The sequence below is a fragment of the Pseudorasbora parva genome, chromosome 14 (genome assembly GCF_024679245.1).
Source record: "Pseudorasbora parva isolate DD20220531a chromosome 14, ASM2467924v1, whole genome shotgun sequence".
NCBI lineage: Eukaryota > Metazoa > Chordata > Actinopteri > Cypriniformes > Gobionidae > Pseudorasbora > Pseudorasbora parva.
The window spans coordinates 435,160-453,651 of record NC_090185.1 but is presented as its reverse complement, the minus strand read 5'-3'; the positions used below and the strand labels follow the sequence as shown (position 1 = coordinate 453,651).

The following is an 18,492-nucleotide window of genomic DNA, read 5'->3' as shown; positions in this document are numbered from 1 at the left end:
CTGCCTGAAACAGAGGCTTATAAACAATTCTTCCCTGCCGAAACAGAGGCTTACAAACTATTAGCTTGTGATGCTAACCTTCCCTGCCTGGAAAACAGAGGATAACTTTCATCTCTAAAACACATTTTTTAGAGGATAACTTAGTTAATCAAACCCTACAGCTGTCTGATAACTCTTCTCTGGCTGTGCAGAGGATAACAAATTTGTACTGGTCTTAATGGTTCTTTTGGATAGAGTGACTCACCAACCCTTGGTTGTACAGAACAATTCAGCTGGATTCAGTCTGGAACAAAGTCAGAATCTTTGTTGAGCTGGATTCAGTCTGGAACAAAGTCAGAATCTTTGCTGAGCTGGATTCAGTCTGGAACGTGGTCAGAATCTTTGAGCTGGATTCAGGTGGAACGAAGTCAGAATCTTTGTTGAGCTGGATTCAGGTGAGGATCTCTATCCGGGTCACGGCACCAAAACTGTTGGAAACTCAGAAGTGAAGACCAGGAGAGCTTGGGTATATCTTTCGGGCAGGCGTTCCTCTTTATTGAGAAACACACTGTTGCTGCAGTCGTCCAAGTCTAATTCTAAACATTATACATTGTAATTTATCCACATTTCAGGGGGAGGGATTTACACAGTAGAGTAGGAGACAATCTAAACAAAGGAATGCACATGTTGTTTAGGTAAAAGGGACACACCCCATACATTTCCAGGTCACCAGTCCTAATCCTATCAGCATAACAGTACCAATCAGACGAATAGATGCAAATGTGATCACTCTGACAATGTTGCTTATAGATCAGGAAGTGCATAAAGACAAAAGACTGATTAGCTTGATCTCCTTAGAATGTAGTCAACCTGAAACCTCCAAACTGTAAAGCATTATGTACATAACAAACTGTTAGTATACTATTACATTGGAACCTTGATATAACAATTTATAAATTTGTAATCCCACAACTGGAAACAAGACAAAATCACTGAGTGAGAAGAGCATTTTTTGCAGTGTTTTATGTGAGTAGACCTTCATAGGAATCTCTCAGGTTTCATGAAAAATGTCTGTGTTTAAGATGAGCCAAAGTCTTGTGTGTTTGGGTCAATGGTCCGTTAGCCGGTTACTAAGGTACTCTGAGGGGTTGGTTGCTAGGGTGTCGTTAGGCGGTTACTAAGGTATTCGGTGGTTGATAGGGTAGCGTTAAGTAGTTACTAAGTTACTCTGGGTGGTTGGTAGGGTGTCGTTAGGCGGTTGCTAAGGCACTCTGGGGTTGCTAGGGTGTCGTTAGGGGGTTACTAAGGTACTCTGGGTGGTTGCTAGGGTGTCGTTAGGCGGTTACTAAGATACTCTGGGTGGTTGTTAGGGTGGCGTTAGGCGGTTACTAAGGTACTCTGGGTGGTTGCAAGGGTGTTGTTAGGCAGTTACTAAGGTACTACTCGGTGGTTGATTGGGTGGCGTTAAGTAGTTACTAAGGTACTCTGGGTGGTTGGTAGGGTGTCGTTAGGCAGTTACTACGGTACTCTGGGGGGTTGGTTGCTAGGGTGTCATTAGGCGGTTACTAAGGTACTACTTGGTGGTTGATAGGGTGGCGTAAAGTGGTTACTAAGATACTCTGGGTGGTTGGTAGGGTGTCGTTAGCCGGTTACTACGGTACTTTGGGGGGTTGGTTGCTAGGCTGTCGTTAGGCGGTTACTAAGGTACTCGGTGGTTGATAGGGTGGCGTTAAGTGGTTACTAAGGTACTCTGGGTGGTTGCAAGGGTGTCGTTAGGCGGTTACTAAGGTACTCGGTGGTTTATAGGGTAGCATTAAGTAGTTATTAAGATACTCTGGGTGGTTGGTAGGGTGTCGTTAGGTAGTTACTAAGGTACTCTGGGTGGTTGGTAGGGTGGCGTTAGGCGGTTACTAAGGTACTCTGGGTGGTTGCAAGGGTGTCGTTAGGCGGTTACTAAGGTACTACTCGGTGGTTGATTGGGTAGCGTTAAGTAGTTACTAAGGTACTCTGGGTGGTTGGAAGGGTGTCGTTAAGTGGTTACTAAGGTACTCTGGGTGTTTGGAAGGGTGTCGTTAAGTGGTTACTAAGGTACTCTGGGTGGTTGCCAGGGTTTTGTTAGGCGGTTACTAAGGTACTCTGGTGGTTGGTAGGGTGTCATTAGGTGGTTACTAAGGTACTCTGGGTGGTTGCAGGGTGTCGATAGGCGGTTACTACCCTGCTAGGGTAACAGTCCCTTATGGCGAGTCATAAATCGCTCACCCGTTGCTGTTTTCCTCCGTCAGACACGAGTTTGAAGGACGGGCTCTTCCACGAGTTTAAGAAGTACGGTAAGGTGACATCGGTGCAGATCCACGGGGCGTCAGAGGAGCGCTATGGCCTGGTGTTCTTCCGGCAGCAGGAGGACCAGGAGAAGGCCCTGAGCGTGTCCAAAGGCAAGCTGTTCTTCGGCATGCTGATCGAGGTGACTGCCTGGAACGGCCCCGAGACGGAGAGCGAGAACGAGTTCCGGCCGCTCGATGGACGCATCGACGAGTTCCACCCCAAGGCCACTCGCACCCTGTTCATCGGCAACCTGGAGAAGACCACTAACTACCAGCAGCTGCTCGACGTCTTCCAGAGATTCGGCGAGATCGTGGTACGACCGCGCTATATTAGGGCTGGCAAAATAGCTCAATGACGTTCAAATATTCCCTCTTCTTCTTTTTAATATTAATGTATTATTGCTTGTAGCTATATTTGTAATTGTTATTTGTTTGATTTTTCAGGATATTGATATCAAGAGGGTGAATGGCGTTCCCCAGTATGCATTTGTCCAGTACTCGGATATTGCAAGTGTTTGTAAAGCCATTAAGAAGATGGATGGAGAGTATCTGGGCACCAACAGGCTAAAGGTACTGCAGATGTTTATACCGTTTTGGGTGAAATGGGCCTGTATGGTGTGTAATGTGTGTTTCTGGCTCTCCTCCAGCTGGGGTTTGGGAAGAGTATGCCGACCGCATGCGTGTGGTTGGACGGGCTGACCTCGAATATAACAGAGCAGTATCTCACCAGACACTTCTGCCGCTACGGACCCGTCGTCAAGGTACACTTCCACCATACTGAGCTTTACTGGAGCTGCGTTAGCGTTATACTGACCGTTGGCCTCTTTTACAGGTGGTGTTTGATAGGTTAAAAGGAATGGCTCTTGTTCTGTACAACAACACGGATTTTGCCCAAGCAGCTGTTCGAGAAACCAAAGGCTGGAAGATCGGAGGGAACAAAATTAAGGTGTGGAACTGACTTTTGAACAACTAGTCCTGACAAATATAAAAAATGTTTTCCTTTTTTCGTTTCTTGAGCAGCTGAAATTTCAGCTTCGGGAATTACATTTCACAATATTGCAGGTTTTACTGTATTTTAGACTCCTTTCAAACATTTGACCACCAGTATATATACAGTAGTGTTGTCACGATACCAAAATTATGACTTCGATACGATACCAGTGCTTTTCGATACCGGTCTCTCGCCGTGCTTTATTTTTCTCATGCGCGCATATTTCTGTTGCTTTCGTTGTCATGCCCTGCGCATATATATTTAACTCTTCTACTTCCAGTGTTTAGTGAAGGGTTAAAGCAGAGCTCACGCACACACGCACACACGTCCTGACACAAATTAAGAATGCAGCTCATATTAGTGCTGTCCTCCTTAAAGTACCGCTACTAATAAAATTCCATATCGTACCGTTTGTAATAGCAGGGTATCGCAATGTTTTTCTGGTACCGGTATATCAACACTAATATACAGTAATGTAAATTCTATAACCTATAGTATTTATCTGCCATGTTGTCGCTGTATGATAAGTTGGGATGGGCTGATAATGTCACTGGTTTTTCCGGAGTGACTGTACAGCCAAATCAAATTTTGTTGTAAAATTGTCCTGTTTAACACTGTGAAGCTGCTTTGACACAATCAGCATTGTAAAAGTGCAATATAAATAAAGTTGATTGACTAATGTGTTTTTCTTCTGTCCAGGTGGATTTTGCCAGTCAGGAGAGTCAAATGGCTTTCTATCGATCTATGCAGGCATCAGGGCAGGACATTCGAGACTTTTATGATATTCCAACAGAGAGAAGGTGAGAGCTTCCTTTACGAAAACACCTTTGAAGCTATAATTCCTACCTGCAGTATTTTCAAGCTCTGTTACTTATTGCCAAAATCTTGTTTCTTTTTCTTGTCAGGGAAGAGCGTCGAACTCCTTATCATGACTTCTCAGCTGAGCGGGCGTATTACGAGAACGTAAGGACTCCGGGGATTTACGCTGAAGACCCCCGGCGAGACTATCCTGGTCGCAGTCGCGATCGCTATACAACAGAGCTGGATCATTACCAAGGAGAACACTATGATCCACGCTATCACGAGGACCCGCGGGAATACCGAGATTATCGAGACCCTTTCGAGGACATTAGGAAGTACAGCTACATCCAGCGGGAGCGAGAACGGGAGCGGGAACGCTTTGAGGCCGATCGAGGCCGATGGAGCCCGTCTCATCCGCGCCGTCCATTAACGCCCTCAGCTTCGCCCTCGCCATCCGAGCGCGTTTCCAGAGAAGCCGAGAGACGTGTGTATAGACACTCCTCTGAGAGATCTGGGAGCTGTAGCTCGCTTTCTCCGCCGCCTCCACCGCAGTTCGAGAAGTCGGAGAAATCGCCAGTGGATTATAAACCGGAAGGGCTGGAGAGAGAGATGGAGCCGACCGAGGCTGAGCGTGCAAGCGCCGCGGAAAACAAGAAGCGTGCCCGGCGTAAGGAAAAGGCTGAGCGGGAGAAAGGAGAGAAGGCAAAGCAAAGGAGAGGTAAAGCGCAGTCTCCCAGTGCACCTCATTCTGATCCCGATAGAGAGGCTACTCTCGATTTGGCTTCTGGGAAAGTAAAACTCTCGGATGTGGAGACTCAAGAAAGACCGAAGCATAAAGGGGACAAAGAACCCTCTCCTGTTGAGCACGTACCTCGCCTTGAGTCCCAAAAGGGAGAGCGACTCGATCAGGCCAAGAGTGACTCGATGGACAGGGATAGCAAAGGAAAGTCAAAGAAACATTTAAAGTCTGACTCGGGAAGTGATGGGAAAGATCCCCTTTTAGACTCGGACAGACTTGCCGCGAGAAAGAGGCGCTTTGGTGATCCCAGTGGGAAAACTATAAGACAAAAAAGAGGGCGCGTAGAGGACGATCCAGCTCCTGGGATTAGCCAACCTGCGGACTTTCCAACAAACGCAGGATTTGCAAAAGAGGCCGATGTTGATGTCAAAGTAGAAAAGGAGGCTCAAAAAAGAGAACACTCAAAATCTAGGATTAGCTCCCATTATAGTCAAAGGGAAGAGTTGGATGGATCTATAAGAAGCTCATCTCAAGGTCCGCCGCTACGACCGGGTGATTTAGCCGAGGGGGATGTTTTGGACTCAAAGTCGCACCCTATCCCTAGACGGTTTTCAATTGACGGAACCTCGGATAAGGACGGCAAAGTAAGAGACGAATATCTTGAAAACATTGACCTTTCTCAGAGTTACCGCAAACAGATGGAGCAAAACCGACGGCTACGCCAGCAGCTGCAAGTGCCAGATAAACCAGGAAAGACCGAAGCCAATCAAGGTCTAGATGCGGAAGATCTCGAGCATCGTAGCCTGGTCCATGAGGTCGGCAAACCTCCGCAGGATGTAACCGATACCTCGCCTCCAAGTAAGATCAAGAAACAAGAGTCCTTTGAGATGGAAATGAGTGCTAAGAAAGAGAGGATTTACCGAACCATTCGCCAAAAGAGTGAAGACCCTGAGTGGAATAACACACACTCTCCAAGGTTTCCACATGCCCCGCTACAAAGAGAGGTGGAATATGCTGACCCTCATGCTCAAATGACCATGAGAGACATAAAAGAACCATCTAAGCCTGAAGATAATGTTCCATTAGATCTGGAGCTGGCCGGCAAACGCATGCAAACCGTACAGGTTTCAAAGATGAGTACATCTCTGCAAGATGAGCAGCAAAGACGCTGGGATACTCGACTCAAGCAAGACTTGTTACCTGACTTTTCAAGAGGCTCTGAGAAAAGACGTCTCAATCGGAAGCTATTGGATTATAGGCTTTGGCCCGATTTGGAACCTGGTGAAGTGCGTTCTGACTCTGAAGAGGATCGTGAAAATAAGCCCAACTCTCCTGCTCCATCAACTTCCGTATCCTTCCCTGAAAGACATCGTCCTGACAGGTTGTCCGAGTCCAAGCTAACATCCTCTCTAGAGAGACACAAATTTCGTTCTTTTGCAGACGATCAGACAATCACACCGGATACTAAAGCTTTGTTAGAGCGTGCAAAGTCTTTGTCCTCCTCGAGGGAAGACAACTGGTCTTTCCTCGATTATGATACACATTTTGCTAGTTTCAGAAGTAATAAGGACACAGAGAAGGTCGTGTCAGCACCACGACCGACCCCCTCTTGGTACATGAAAAAGAAAAAAATCAGAAGCGAGTCTGACGACAAAGTCGATGACCGGAAAGAAGATCCAAAGCCAGAAGAACAGGAGAGACGAGAGTTGTTTGCGTCACGTTTTTTGCACAGTTCTATTTTTGAGCAGGATTCAAGGCGTCTCCAGCATCTGGAGCGAAAGCATGAGGACCCAGAACATGCTGTTGGACATCTGTACTCTCAGCAAGGCCCAATAGAAGGCCAGCCTGACCCAGAACCAGTTGTGCTCTTCCATAGCCGCTTTTTGGAGCTAACAAGGTTGCAGCAACAGAAGAATAAAGATCAAATCCCTCAAAATGCCAAGCATGAAGAAGCTATAGACACAACCAGAGGAAGTAAAACACCCGAGGAAGAACAACCTCCACAGCAACAAAATGCTACAGAACCTAATATCCATCAGGCTGAGAGCAAATCAATTAGCCCTGTCCAAGTTGCTCAAATTAGCCCTGTCCAAGTTGCTCAAATTAGCCCTGTCCAAGCTCCTCAAATTAGCCCTGTCCAAGCTCCTCAAATTAGCCCTGTCCAAGCTCCTCAAATTAGCCCTATCCAAGCTCCTCAAATTAGCCCTATCCAAGCTCCTCAAACTAGCCCTGTCCAAGCTCCTCAAACTAGTCCTATCCAAGCTCCTTTAATATCACCGCCTTTAGCAGCCAAAGAATCCTTGCCATTGGTGGAAACGGAAAGTGTTGATACTCCTAATTATAATTTGCTTGATCCTTTTGTGAAGGAGGAAGATAAAGAGCATGCTCAGCCCTTACAGCCTTTGCTTGAGCAACCCTTAGAACCCAAAAGTTCAGAATGCCAAGAGTCAAAAATCCCAGTCGAGGAGATTGCATTAAATACTAATGACTTTCAAAGTGCTCCGGAAACCAACACAGTGGTTTCAGAACCGCTCTCAAGCAACGAAACGCCCGTGAGCAATTCCCAACCAGAGACTGAGCCTCTGGTGAAGTTTCCAGAATCACCAAGTCCCCTCTCACATATCCTTTCTGAGCAACATAAGGAACCAGAGCCGCCTCTTACAGAGGCTGAATCTAACAATACAGATGAGCCGAAAGTTGCTGATAATTATCCAGTTGAAGAAGCGGTGTCTCCCCCACCAAAGTCAAAAAATAAAAAGGGTAAAACATCACCTAGCACACCAGTAAATACACCTATGCCTGCTACCCCAGACAAACTAAGCACCCGCAAAAGTGAGCGCATTGACAAAGAAAAACATAAACGCTCATCTTCTCCAAGAGGAGAGGCATCCAAGGCAGTGCCTGATTTAAAGTCTGTAAGTAAGTCCCCTGTGCACAGTGCAGAAATGGAGCAAGGTACAGAGCAAAACTTACAGCCAGTTAGGGCAAGACGTAGAAATGTGCGTTCTGTTTATGCTACACCAATTGAAGATGAAACCGCACTGCAACCTGGAAAAGATGCCGAATCACCTCGTGTTGCACGGAAGCGTGGTGTAGACCGAGACGTGGGTTCTGATGTAGAGACTGTTGCTGCACCGAAACGGGGACGCCCTCCCAAGAATCGACGGCAAGCAGAGGATGTACCTGCTGGAAAAACAGAACGGTCAAAATCAATCGAGTCTAAGGAATTGGATGCCAGTGAGACAAGCCGTGAGGGGGTTCCCAAAGTAGGCAAAGGCAAAAGTTCACCCCACACACAAAAAGGAGTAAGTCCAGTGAATGTATCAGCATCTGGAATCGGAAAAAAGGGAGACAAAATGGAGAAAATATCAGAAAGTTCTAAACTCATAACTGAAGAGAACTCTCTTGTTCTTAAAAACCTTACAATCCGGCTTGATGTGACCGAGGTAAAGGCAATGCTTCAGACTAGTGAAGATGAACCTGGAGCTGATGATTCTCCCAAAAAGAGCTCACCTGGTGTTTCTTCAAAGGATGAGGCACTGGAAGCTAAATTTGAAAATGAGTCCTTGGATGAAGTTAATAGTGAGCCTTCTGCAACGCAAGCCATCGATCCAGACGTAGCTTCGCTGTCTCGAGAGCTGGAACTCGAGCAGGCTGTTGAGAATATTGCAAAGCTGACAGAAGACGCATCTCCTCCTCCATTCAAAAGTAACTTGACAAAGACACAGCGTTCATTAGCTGAAGAACCAGAGCGTGATTTAGACGAAGAAAAGCCTGCAAATCCATCAAGTGAAACGGAGCTTGCTGCTGCAATAGATTCCATCACGGCAGAGGAAACATCTACCCTGCCACAAGAACAAATCCTCAACTCCGATTTAGATCCGAATGCTGATATGCAGACACTTGGACCCAGTTCAAAAGTATCTGAAACTTGTGTCAAAACAGCAGTTGTTCAAGAGGAAACTGTAAGCACTCCTAGAAAAGGTAGTAAAAGCAGACCAAAGGCATCAAAGAGGGGCAAAGGCCAAAAGGGTGCTGGAGGCAAAAAGGAACCCCTCAAAGATGTAGTATTGGATGGCGAAAATATACCAGTGAAGTCGCCGGAGACCACACCCGCAGAACTTCCAGCTGTCACAGAACGATCCACCACAACTTCGGCCATTGTCATTACTTCTTCCTCTACCAAGAAGGGCGTAACTTTACCTGCAGCTAATGCAGACATTCCAAACGAGCCAGAGTTGCCTCTTAAAACGGAGATGGATATCCCCAAATCTCCTGCGCTCAGCAGAAGCCCGACGTCATCCAAGTATCAGCCTTTCTCATACAAAAACACATCCCCCTCACTGTCTCCAACAAGAACTTGTCTCAAGAATCTGTCCTCATACCCAAGCAGGCTTTCTGTTTCCCCAACAGAGCGTTTCAATCAGCCGAAAGAAGCCGGAGTCCTCTCGCCTCCTCAGACCTCTGTAGAGAGCCCAACATTACCCTCAGATGCCCCTGTTCATGACGCCAATGATTTGCGTAAAATCCTCACAAAGCCTAGAACTGTCCCGGTGTTGGATGTTGCCGCTACATCTGGGAATGTGCATCCTCATTCTGCAAGGGAAAGTGACATTACGCAAGATGTGGTATCAAGCAAAAGTGTTCATCAAGATAGCAGGCAACCTTCCGTTTCATCCCAACCTATAGTCCGACAGCCTGCCTCAATACCATCCCCGGAAACAAAGCAGATCTTCAGTGAGAAGTCCGTTATTTCAGTTATTGCTTCCACTCCTACCTCTGTCATCAGTCGAGTTTGCAATCCCCCTGATTTAGAGGAGAAGACAAACGCACCCATTGGAAACCCCTTTCTTGACAAACAACCTCCGAAACAGATTTACCAGCCAAGTTTAGAGGAAAGTAGTACTTACCATGGTCCACCAGTTGGGGAGGAAGGGGGAAATGCAGGTCGCTATATCGTGGAAAGTACATCGCTCAGTACAGGATCTAGCACAGGCCTAAGAGTTCAAACGTCAGAAGGTGTGGTGGTGCTAAGTCATTCCGGACAGAAAATAGATGGGCCACATCGCATAAGTGCCAAAATCAGCCAGATCCCACCTGCCAGTAGTGTGGATATGGAGTCTCAGCAACTGGTGTCCATGCCCCAAATCAAGCAGGAACTCTACAGTGCCTCCCAGCCTCCGAAATGCCATGATCATGGCCATCCGATAAAACCCCAACTTAACGTCTCCACGATTAAACAAGAGTCTGCCCTGGACAAGTTAGAATCCGCGTACACGCCGGTTCAAAGCGGAGTCGTTAAACTATTGCAACAATCGGCCGGCCCATCACCGGTCATGGGTTTCCATCATGTGATGAAGCACCCCAAGAAAGGAGATGAGTCAATGGGTGTGGATGGCGTCAAACCTAACTGGGTCCCAACTATTAGCCCAGCTATAAGTCCACATCTTCCCTCGTCTGCTGGGAATCACGTTGGGTTTATCGGTGGCACGCAGACAGAACGGAGTCCATCGCTAATCCAACCTAAACAGGAGCCGCGATCTCCTCGGAAATCCGGACACCCTCATTCTCCTTTTGCCAAAGTGTCATCTCCCATTGGCTCTTCATCCCCGAAAGGTGTGTCTATGGTCCTTCCCCCTGGGTTACCATACGTGTCCACGGTCCACCATTCGGAGCAGTCTGTGATCATGCCTCCACATAATGCCCATGCCAGCATTGGCCGAATGTCTCCGCACCGCGTTGGCCCAATGGGTCACCTTACTCAAGGTGAGGTGAGAGTAAACACTCCTCCTCTCACGCTGATCAACTACGGAATTCACCCGGAGAGTCTTGCTTCCTCTTGGCCTTCCGGACAACGACCGACATCTCCACAAGCTGTGGCGAACCGGGAAATGGTGCTTAAAGTTAACACTGGCAACACAAGAAGCCTTGACGGAGGCGAAGAGGAGGCGAGGCGTTTCCACCCGGGTCTCGGAAGACCAACACCTTCCCAACTCAAGCCGGAATCCATCGCGGCAGAATATCGTGGAGCGCTCCCGAGTGGCTTACCCATCGACCGCTTCAACATTCAGCCTCGAGACATGCGAGTTCTGATCCACCACCAGCAGAGCGAGCGCCCCACTGCGGAGAACATGCCGCCATCTTCCACTCCCACCAGCATTGGGGCGTCCCTATCTCCTCGCCCACATTTGTTAGCAAAAGAGAAGGATCCGTCGAAGACTTCCGAGCACCGGAGAGCGCAGACGCCTCCCAGTAAAGAGGGAATGATGGCGATCCGTAGTGCAATGGCTTCTCCTCAGAGAGTCCAGCTAATGACCGCAGGAGCCGGAACGTCCTTCCCAGAGTATTCAGCCATATATACAAATCTCCGGCCCAGCCACGCTCAGTTCGCTGATAATTCTCCAATGGGGATCAACCAGTCGGCCCACAGCATCCCCCCATCACAGGTAACATTGCATTTTTCATCTGTTTTTAAATTGGCTTTTAAGGCCTTTGCACACTGAGTCCAAAATTCGCACATCAAAAAATAAATCTGACCTTGCGTTATGTCAATCACGCTTGAACACTGCCTCAGAAACTTTCGTCCATCAAAACCAAATTTGGAACTGGTTCGTTTTTCTGTGTTTTCGCATTTGTAAAAACACATTTTGAGATGTTTTGACAACTCAAACCCACCATACATATTTTTTTTATTATTATTAGGGGCCAAGCACCGAAGGTGCGGAGGCACCTATTGATATCGTTAGATTTCTTCTTCTTCTTCTTCTTATTATTCCGCTGAAAGTCTATGGCAGCCCATAGAACCACTTGGTAAAAATTTATGAGCTTTGGCACACAGATAGAGGACAGTCCAAACATTAGCCACACCAAGTTTGGAATCTCTCAAACAATCCCTCTAGCGCCACCAACTGCCCAAAGTTGGACTTATGTTTATGCTAATAACTTTTGAACCACCTGATTCATGAGCTCATGACGTTTCGATTGCAACCTATGACGTCATTTTCCGTCATGAAAATTTTCCCGCCATTTTGATTTTTTTCTTTTCTTTTGTAAACTCTTCCTAGGCCATTGCCTCAATTTTCATGAAAATTTAACCAGATCATCTTCAGACTATGCTGACAAAACGATATTAGAATCAAGATGATTAGGCGAATTGTTTTCGAATAACACGCAAATGAATTCGAGAAACTTCCCACAAAAATGAAAGTAGGCTAAATCTCTGTAATGCTTTAGCAGATTCTAACCAAACTTAGTATGTGTTATGCCAACCATGACTTAAGGCTGCCTGCAGTTTCGGCGCAGTGCCACCTAGTGGTCCAGAGATACAAAAATGTGACATTTTTGATGATAACTTCACAATGCTTTAGCCAAAAATCACAAAACTGGTCTTTTAATTATAATTAATTTTCTAAAAATGCTAATAACTGATCATTACATTTGACTTTAGTCATAAAACTGGAACAATAGATTCCCTGGGTCATGCCAGTAACACAGATACCAATTTTGCCATATTTGGCCAAACTTTCTTTTCGCCGTTTTGATCTCCTTTTAAAACCTACTTTTTCGAACTGCTCCTAGACCATTCATCTGATTTTCACCCAAATTAAATCGTAAGATATTCAGGCCATGTCAACAAAAAGTTATTAGTTTTTTGTCAACAGATAAAACCGTTTTCATATGCTGCAGCAACAAAGTTGAGGCATGATGCCAAAATGACTCTTGAGGCTGTATCTCTGCAATGCTTTCACATAATGACACCAAAATTTGCTAGTGTCATTGTCACCTCACTCTGACCAAACCACATCAATTTTGTAACTGCGCCTCCTATTGGTCAAAAGTGATAAAGCATTAAATAAGTTTATTAGTTACTGTATGTAAGATTTTTGTCTAAAATTGGCAGATTATTTATCTTATTGTAAGCAAAAACTCTTGTTATTTTTCCCAAAACAAGACAATAATTTTTACTTGTCTAGTAAATGTTTCTTAATGTAAGAATTTTTATATGTTTGGACAAAAAAGACAAAAACACTGAGTAAGAAGAGCATGTTTGTCAGTGTAGCGAAGCATCAAACTGAGCCGCTGACTCTACAGTAGACTCCGGATTGGTCTGGATAATCCCGCTGGATAATGAGCTGAAATATCCTCCTCTACGCCATCAGGAGTAGACGATGGACACAATATTTCCTCTTTCTAAGAAGAATAAATCATCCTCACTACTTGAAAGATTGGTCATTTTGTATCTGTTTGCGTTTCTTTCCCGTAACGCATTCATTAATGCGCATCGGACTCTGCGTGTGACGAGTTTTTCGGATCTTGAATATAAAAATCTGCATGCGAGAATGAGGGACTCAGTGTGCAGCATCCTTTAGAGCTGTGCCTATAACATCCGTCCCTTATGTCGTAACCCAGGGCGTGCCGGAGCCGGAGTCGGGTCCGCCGCCAGCGGAGGCTAAAGTGGAGATGGGCGGACATCAGCCGGTGAATATGGTGCAGCTGCTGACGGTGAGGAACTACAGGCCTTTAACCTTTGCTCCTTAACCTTTGCTCTAATAACCTCCGAGTTTCACCAGCATCACATCAACAGAATGATCCCGATTTACTTTTAGCAGTGTCTTCTTTTGTTCATTTCTAGCACTAACACACTCTTAATTCCCACTCATGACCGGGAACACACACACACACTCACAGAACTCCGGAAACACAAGATCACAAAGCTGATCTTTCCCACACACACACACACACACACACTTCTTTAGTGACATTGTTGATCTTGTGTCTAAAAACACACAACCCCAGCGCCGCCAACGGCTCCCGTAACCCCAACAAAGCTTGTGTTTGTGAGTGACAGTGTGTGTAGCTGACCCGTGTGTGTGTGTGTGTGTGTGTTCTCCAGAAGTACCCCATCGTGTGGCAGGGTCTGCTGTGTGTGTGTGTAGCTGACCCGTGTGTGTGTGTGTGTGTGTGTGTGTTCTCCAGAAGTACCCCATCGTGTGGCAGGGTCTGCTGTGTGTGTGTGTAGCTGACCCGTGTGTGTGTGTGTGTGTGTGTGTGTGTTCTCCAGAAGTACCCCATCGTGTGGCAGGGTCTGCTGTGTGTGTGTGTAGCTGACCTGTGTGTGTGTGTGTGTGTGTGTGTGTTCTCCAGAAGTACCCCATCGTGTGGCAGGGTCTGCTGTGTGTGTGTGTAGCTGACCCGTGTGTGTGTGTGTGTGTTCTCCAGAAGTACCCCATCGTGTGGCAGGGTCTGCTGTGTGTGTGTAGCTGACCCGTGTGTGTGTGTGTGTTCTCCAGAAGTACCCCATCGTGTGGCAGGGTCTGCTGTGTGTGTGTAGCTGACCCGTGTGTGTGTGTGTGTGTTCTCCAGAAGTACCCCATCGTGTGGCAGGGTCTGCTGTGTGTGTGTGTAGCTGACCCGTGTGTGTGTGTGTGTGTGTTCTCCAGAAGTACCCCATCGTGTGGCAGGGTCTGCTGTGTGTGTGTAGCTGACCCGTGTGTGTGTGTGTGTGTTCTCCAGAAGTACCCCATCGTGTGGCAGGGTCTGCTGGCGCTAAAGAACGACACCGCGGCGGTGCAGCTGCACTTCCTCTGTGGTAATAAAGCTCTGGGCCTGCGGTCGCTGCCCCTGCCGGAGAGCGGAGGAATGCTGCGGATCGTGCAGCGCATGAGGCTGGAGGCGCAGCAGCTGGAGGGCGTGGCTCGCAGGATGACGGTACGTGATGGAGGACGAGGAAAGCGATAGCTCGTTATACATTAACCCTTAACTGGCACCCTCCCTTTGAGAATACACATGAAAATGCACTATCCAAACCTAAATGGCTGTAATTCAAGAATGCATTGGAATATACTGTATATACCCGAATGTAAGACCCTGAATATAACCGGGTGTCCGTCCGCGGGGTCTTAAAACGTGTTAAAAGTTGATAAATCCATTTTGGTAAAATTAAGACCCTTGAAAGGTATTAAAGTCTTAATCACGATTTTATGAGGTATTACATTTTGTTCAAGCTTTGTCAAAAGAGTTTGACTCAGAAAAGTATTCATGAATATATTTATTTGTATCCCCATAAATATTAAAGTGCAGCGGTGTGCTCAGTCTGAGATCGGCTCGGAGCGCCAGGGATGGACATTAGCCCCCGCCAGACGCGGTGATTTGGAGTTGTGGCGGCGGGTAAACTCGCTTCAGCTACCGATCACACTGTTCACCTCTTTGTAAACTTTGTTCAGTGCATGCGAGAGCTGCCGTATGTTCGCAGTCGCTTTCCCCGTAATCCGCCGCGTGAAGACTCGCGCGCTGAGATCTGTCTCTGCATCATCCGAGAGCGAGCGCTCGTCTCACAGCACGCACAGAGTTCTCTTTCAAGTCTTGCGCTTAAACGGACAAACGCACACCAGAAGTATGTCAACACATGTCCATTTTGATAAGTGTCCAAGCAGACAGTCTGAATATGCCTTAAAGGACCGCTCCGGTGAGAGATGCCCCTCGGGGTGATTAACAGATGGTCAGCGAGTAGATCGTTCTCTGGGATGCGGTTTCATCGAAATCGAATGTAAAGAGTTTTATCTCTAAACACAGATTAGCTTATAGCGCTAGTCTATGGGGCATGGAATAAGTGAAATTAAACCGCTAGTTAATGCCACTAACAGCTCAAAATATCCTCACACTAACACGGCAGCATAATGAGGGTCCCTACATGCAGACCGAAGCACTGAGAACTTTGTAAGAGTACAAACAGTTTAATAAGAAGATACTTTATAAAGACAGTGCCTTACGCGTTCACGGACAGGCGCCATCTTGGAAAACAGTCACAACGAATCAATCCACGAGCGCTGTTCTAAGTGAGCTGATAGATAGGAATTAAGTTTGTGAAATGTAATAATATGGACATTTTTAGTTTTATTTATTTATTTTCTCTGTTGTGCTCAGTGCTTTCTTCCGGAAACAACGGCCCATATGAGACTCAGTCACAGTTCATCACTTAGCAGAGCTCTCGTCGCTCGATGAGTCGAGACTGTTTTCCAAGATGGTGCCTGTCAGTAAACGCGTAATGCACTATGCTTATAAAGTATCTTCTTATTAAACTGTTTGTACTCTTATAAAGTTCTCAATGCTTGGGTTTGCCTGTAGAGACCCTCATTATGCTGCCGTGTTAGTGTGAGGATATGTTGAGTCTTGTTAGTGGTTAGGGCTGGACGATATGGCCAAAATTTATATCACGATATATTTCTTAATTTTGGTCGATACGATATAATTTCGATATCGATATGAACTATATAAAAGCTTTAGAAAAACTACCAAGAACTGCCACAAAGGATTTCTGTACCTACAAACTTCTGACAAATTAATTTGCCAAGTCTATGAAACCTCCTCCTATAAAACTATATAATATTTTAGAAATAAAAACGGTACAAATAAATTAATGTTCACCTTTTATTTGTATTTAGCCTTTATACGAACAAGAAATGTGAAATCACCGTCAAATAAACAAGACTCTCACTTCGCAGACGCAGTTTATTGAGCATTTTCTTTTAAGTTTTAAATTTCAGTGAAGAACGATTCATAGCGCTATATTCTCCTTTTATGCAAAACTATACCTTTATCTACTGATGCACAAAAAAATTAATAAAATAAGACTCAATTCAGTGGCCTATTTGTGCTCTGTTTGAGATGAGTGCACGCTGCTTTTGGCAAGGCTTTAAACAGGAGAAAATGATACATTTTCGTGAAGCCATGTCTGACCGTCTTTCACAAGCTTTGAAAGGTAATTTAAACGAGAATGAACGCGTTGGTGTTAATACATGACATTGTGTGCAAATGTGGAAAGAATTAAAACAAATGTGCCACTTGCCTCTTACATAAATAGTCTACATGGATTATTTGTAACGCTTGGCATCGTATTATTAGACATTAGATTGATGCAGCTATGTCGATGTATTGTTACACCCCTAGTCGGCACCTCTCCGGCACAAGTTTAATATCAGCCCCATTCGCACGGGATTCGTGTTATCTGGGGACCTCTGGTGATTTGTAATAATTGCAGAGAATGTCTGTGATCTTAATCTCGTGAGAATCGGCCATGTCTGTAATTTGTAAAGTAAAAATTCCCCCGCAAATTAGCCTACTATATTTCGCCGAACACCGAGGTCCTGTAACAATAGTAGTCCCGTGCGAATCGACATCTCTGTGATATGGTCAGGATTAGGCGGATTGTATATACTTTTTGCAAGCTTTTTTCTCTCCCTGTGAGCATTTCTATCTTTATCTTTCACGAAGAATAAAGTCTGCATTCATAATGCGCACCGTTAATTCCCGTGCAGCCGCGCCCGCACGGATTATACTTTCAGAGTAATCTGATTGAATGGTGTGTTTAATATTAACATCAATACTGTTCTTAATGAAAAACATAACAGAACAGTATAGTACAATGACAATCTTGTTTAAATAGGCGCTTTTACATTTAGTTTTGAAACTGAATCTTCCGCCGTATATTGTCAGCTTCCTACTCGTGATAAATGAAATCTGATTCCTGCCGCTGGTCTGAGCTCAGTTCATGGCGTCTGTTCGCTAACTGAACGAAATTATATTTATTTATTAGGCTACTGTAAAATAATCAAAACGATATCGATGCCTGTTTATGATTTCATACAGCTATCTATAACGAACATCATATCCGGGAGAAGTCAGTAAATTCGAGTAAAATCACAGGCTTTGCTTATCCCGTGCGAATGCGCCACACAAAACTCAGATGTGGAGGAGTCATTTCTAAATCACAGAGGTCCCTAGATAATACTAATCCCGTGCGAATAGTGCTTTAGATAGACGAACCACTTCCACGCCACTAAAGAAAGTTAGTCTTTCTTCTCTTATCAACTATTTATTTCTTCTTACTTGTGGAAGCTCGTTCAGTCACATTTGTGTTGCGGTCAGGGAAACTCTCTTTTTTAGCTAAAACGTGCCGCGTTGGATCCGTTGGATCTATCAGCCTACTACTGCTGAGCACTGGCTGCGTGTCCGTGGTGTACGTCATCACGCAAGAAGCCAATCGTGTTCTGCTCTTTCTGATGGCTGCGCCCTGAACGTCAGTCATATCGAAATATCGGAAATGTGTTTAAAAATCATATCACCGTTATTGAAAAAAATTATATCGCGATATATATTGATATTGAATTATTGTCCAGCCCTATTAGTGGTATTAACTAGCGGTTTAATTTCACTGACCCTGTGCCCCATAGACTAGCGCTATAAGCTAATCTGTGTTTAGAGATAAAACTCTTTACATTCGATTTCGATGAAACCGCATCCCAGAGAACGATCTACTCGCTGACCATCTGTTAATCACCCCGAGGGGCATCTCTCACCGGAGCGGTCCCTTAAGCGAAAGTCATTTAGAGTTTAGATTTGGGTGCGTCCCTACTGACGATGTTCAGCTCGGTGTGCCCTCAACGCGCTTCAGAAGATGCCAAAACAAATAGTTTTATTTTTGGGACTAAAAACCTAAAACTGGAAGCCATAAAAGACCACGAGTCATCCATAAGAGAGAGAGGAAACGTCAGTATTTCATTGAGACTTGAGATTAAATAAGCTGCTGAAGAATTGTAGAGCTTGTCGTGTTCATTTCCACGTGCAGTTACACATTGTCAGTTAAAAACAAAAAAGTGGCTGGT

The 18,492-nt window shown here is 45.5% G+C and overlaps 1 protein-coding gene across 3 annotated transcripts in view; it reads left to right on the top strand.

Moving 5' to 3' along the window:
• Window positions 1-18,492, top strand: part of si:ch1073-335m2.2 (msx2-interacting protein) — a 44,047-nt gene that overhangs the window by 23,982 nt on the left and 1,573 nt on the right. For 2 of the 3 annotated variants that reach the window (XM_067415104.1, XM_067415107.1), the window contains 8 exons: window positions 2,262-2,614; window positions 2,745-2,870; window positions 2,948-3,061; window positions 3,133-3,246; window positions 3,991-4,091; window positions 4,197-11,277; window positions 13,241-13,333; window positions 14,345-14,539. In XM_067415104.1, coding sequence (XP_067271205.1) covers window positions 2,262-2,614; window positions 2,745-2,870; window positions 2,948-3,061; window positions 3,133-3,246; window positions 3,991-4,091; window positions 4,197-11,277; window positions 13,241-13,333; window positions 14,345-14,539 — 8,177 coding nt within the window. Of the gene's footprint in view, window positions 1-2,261; window positions 2,615-2,744; window positions 2,871-2,947; window positions 3,062-3,132; window positions 3,247-3,990; window positions 4,092-4,196; window positions 11,278-13,240; window positions 13,334-13,724; window positions 13,866-14,344; window positions 14,540-18,492 lie in introns of those variants that run through there. The other variant, XM_067415106.1, reaches the window with a different exon arrangement.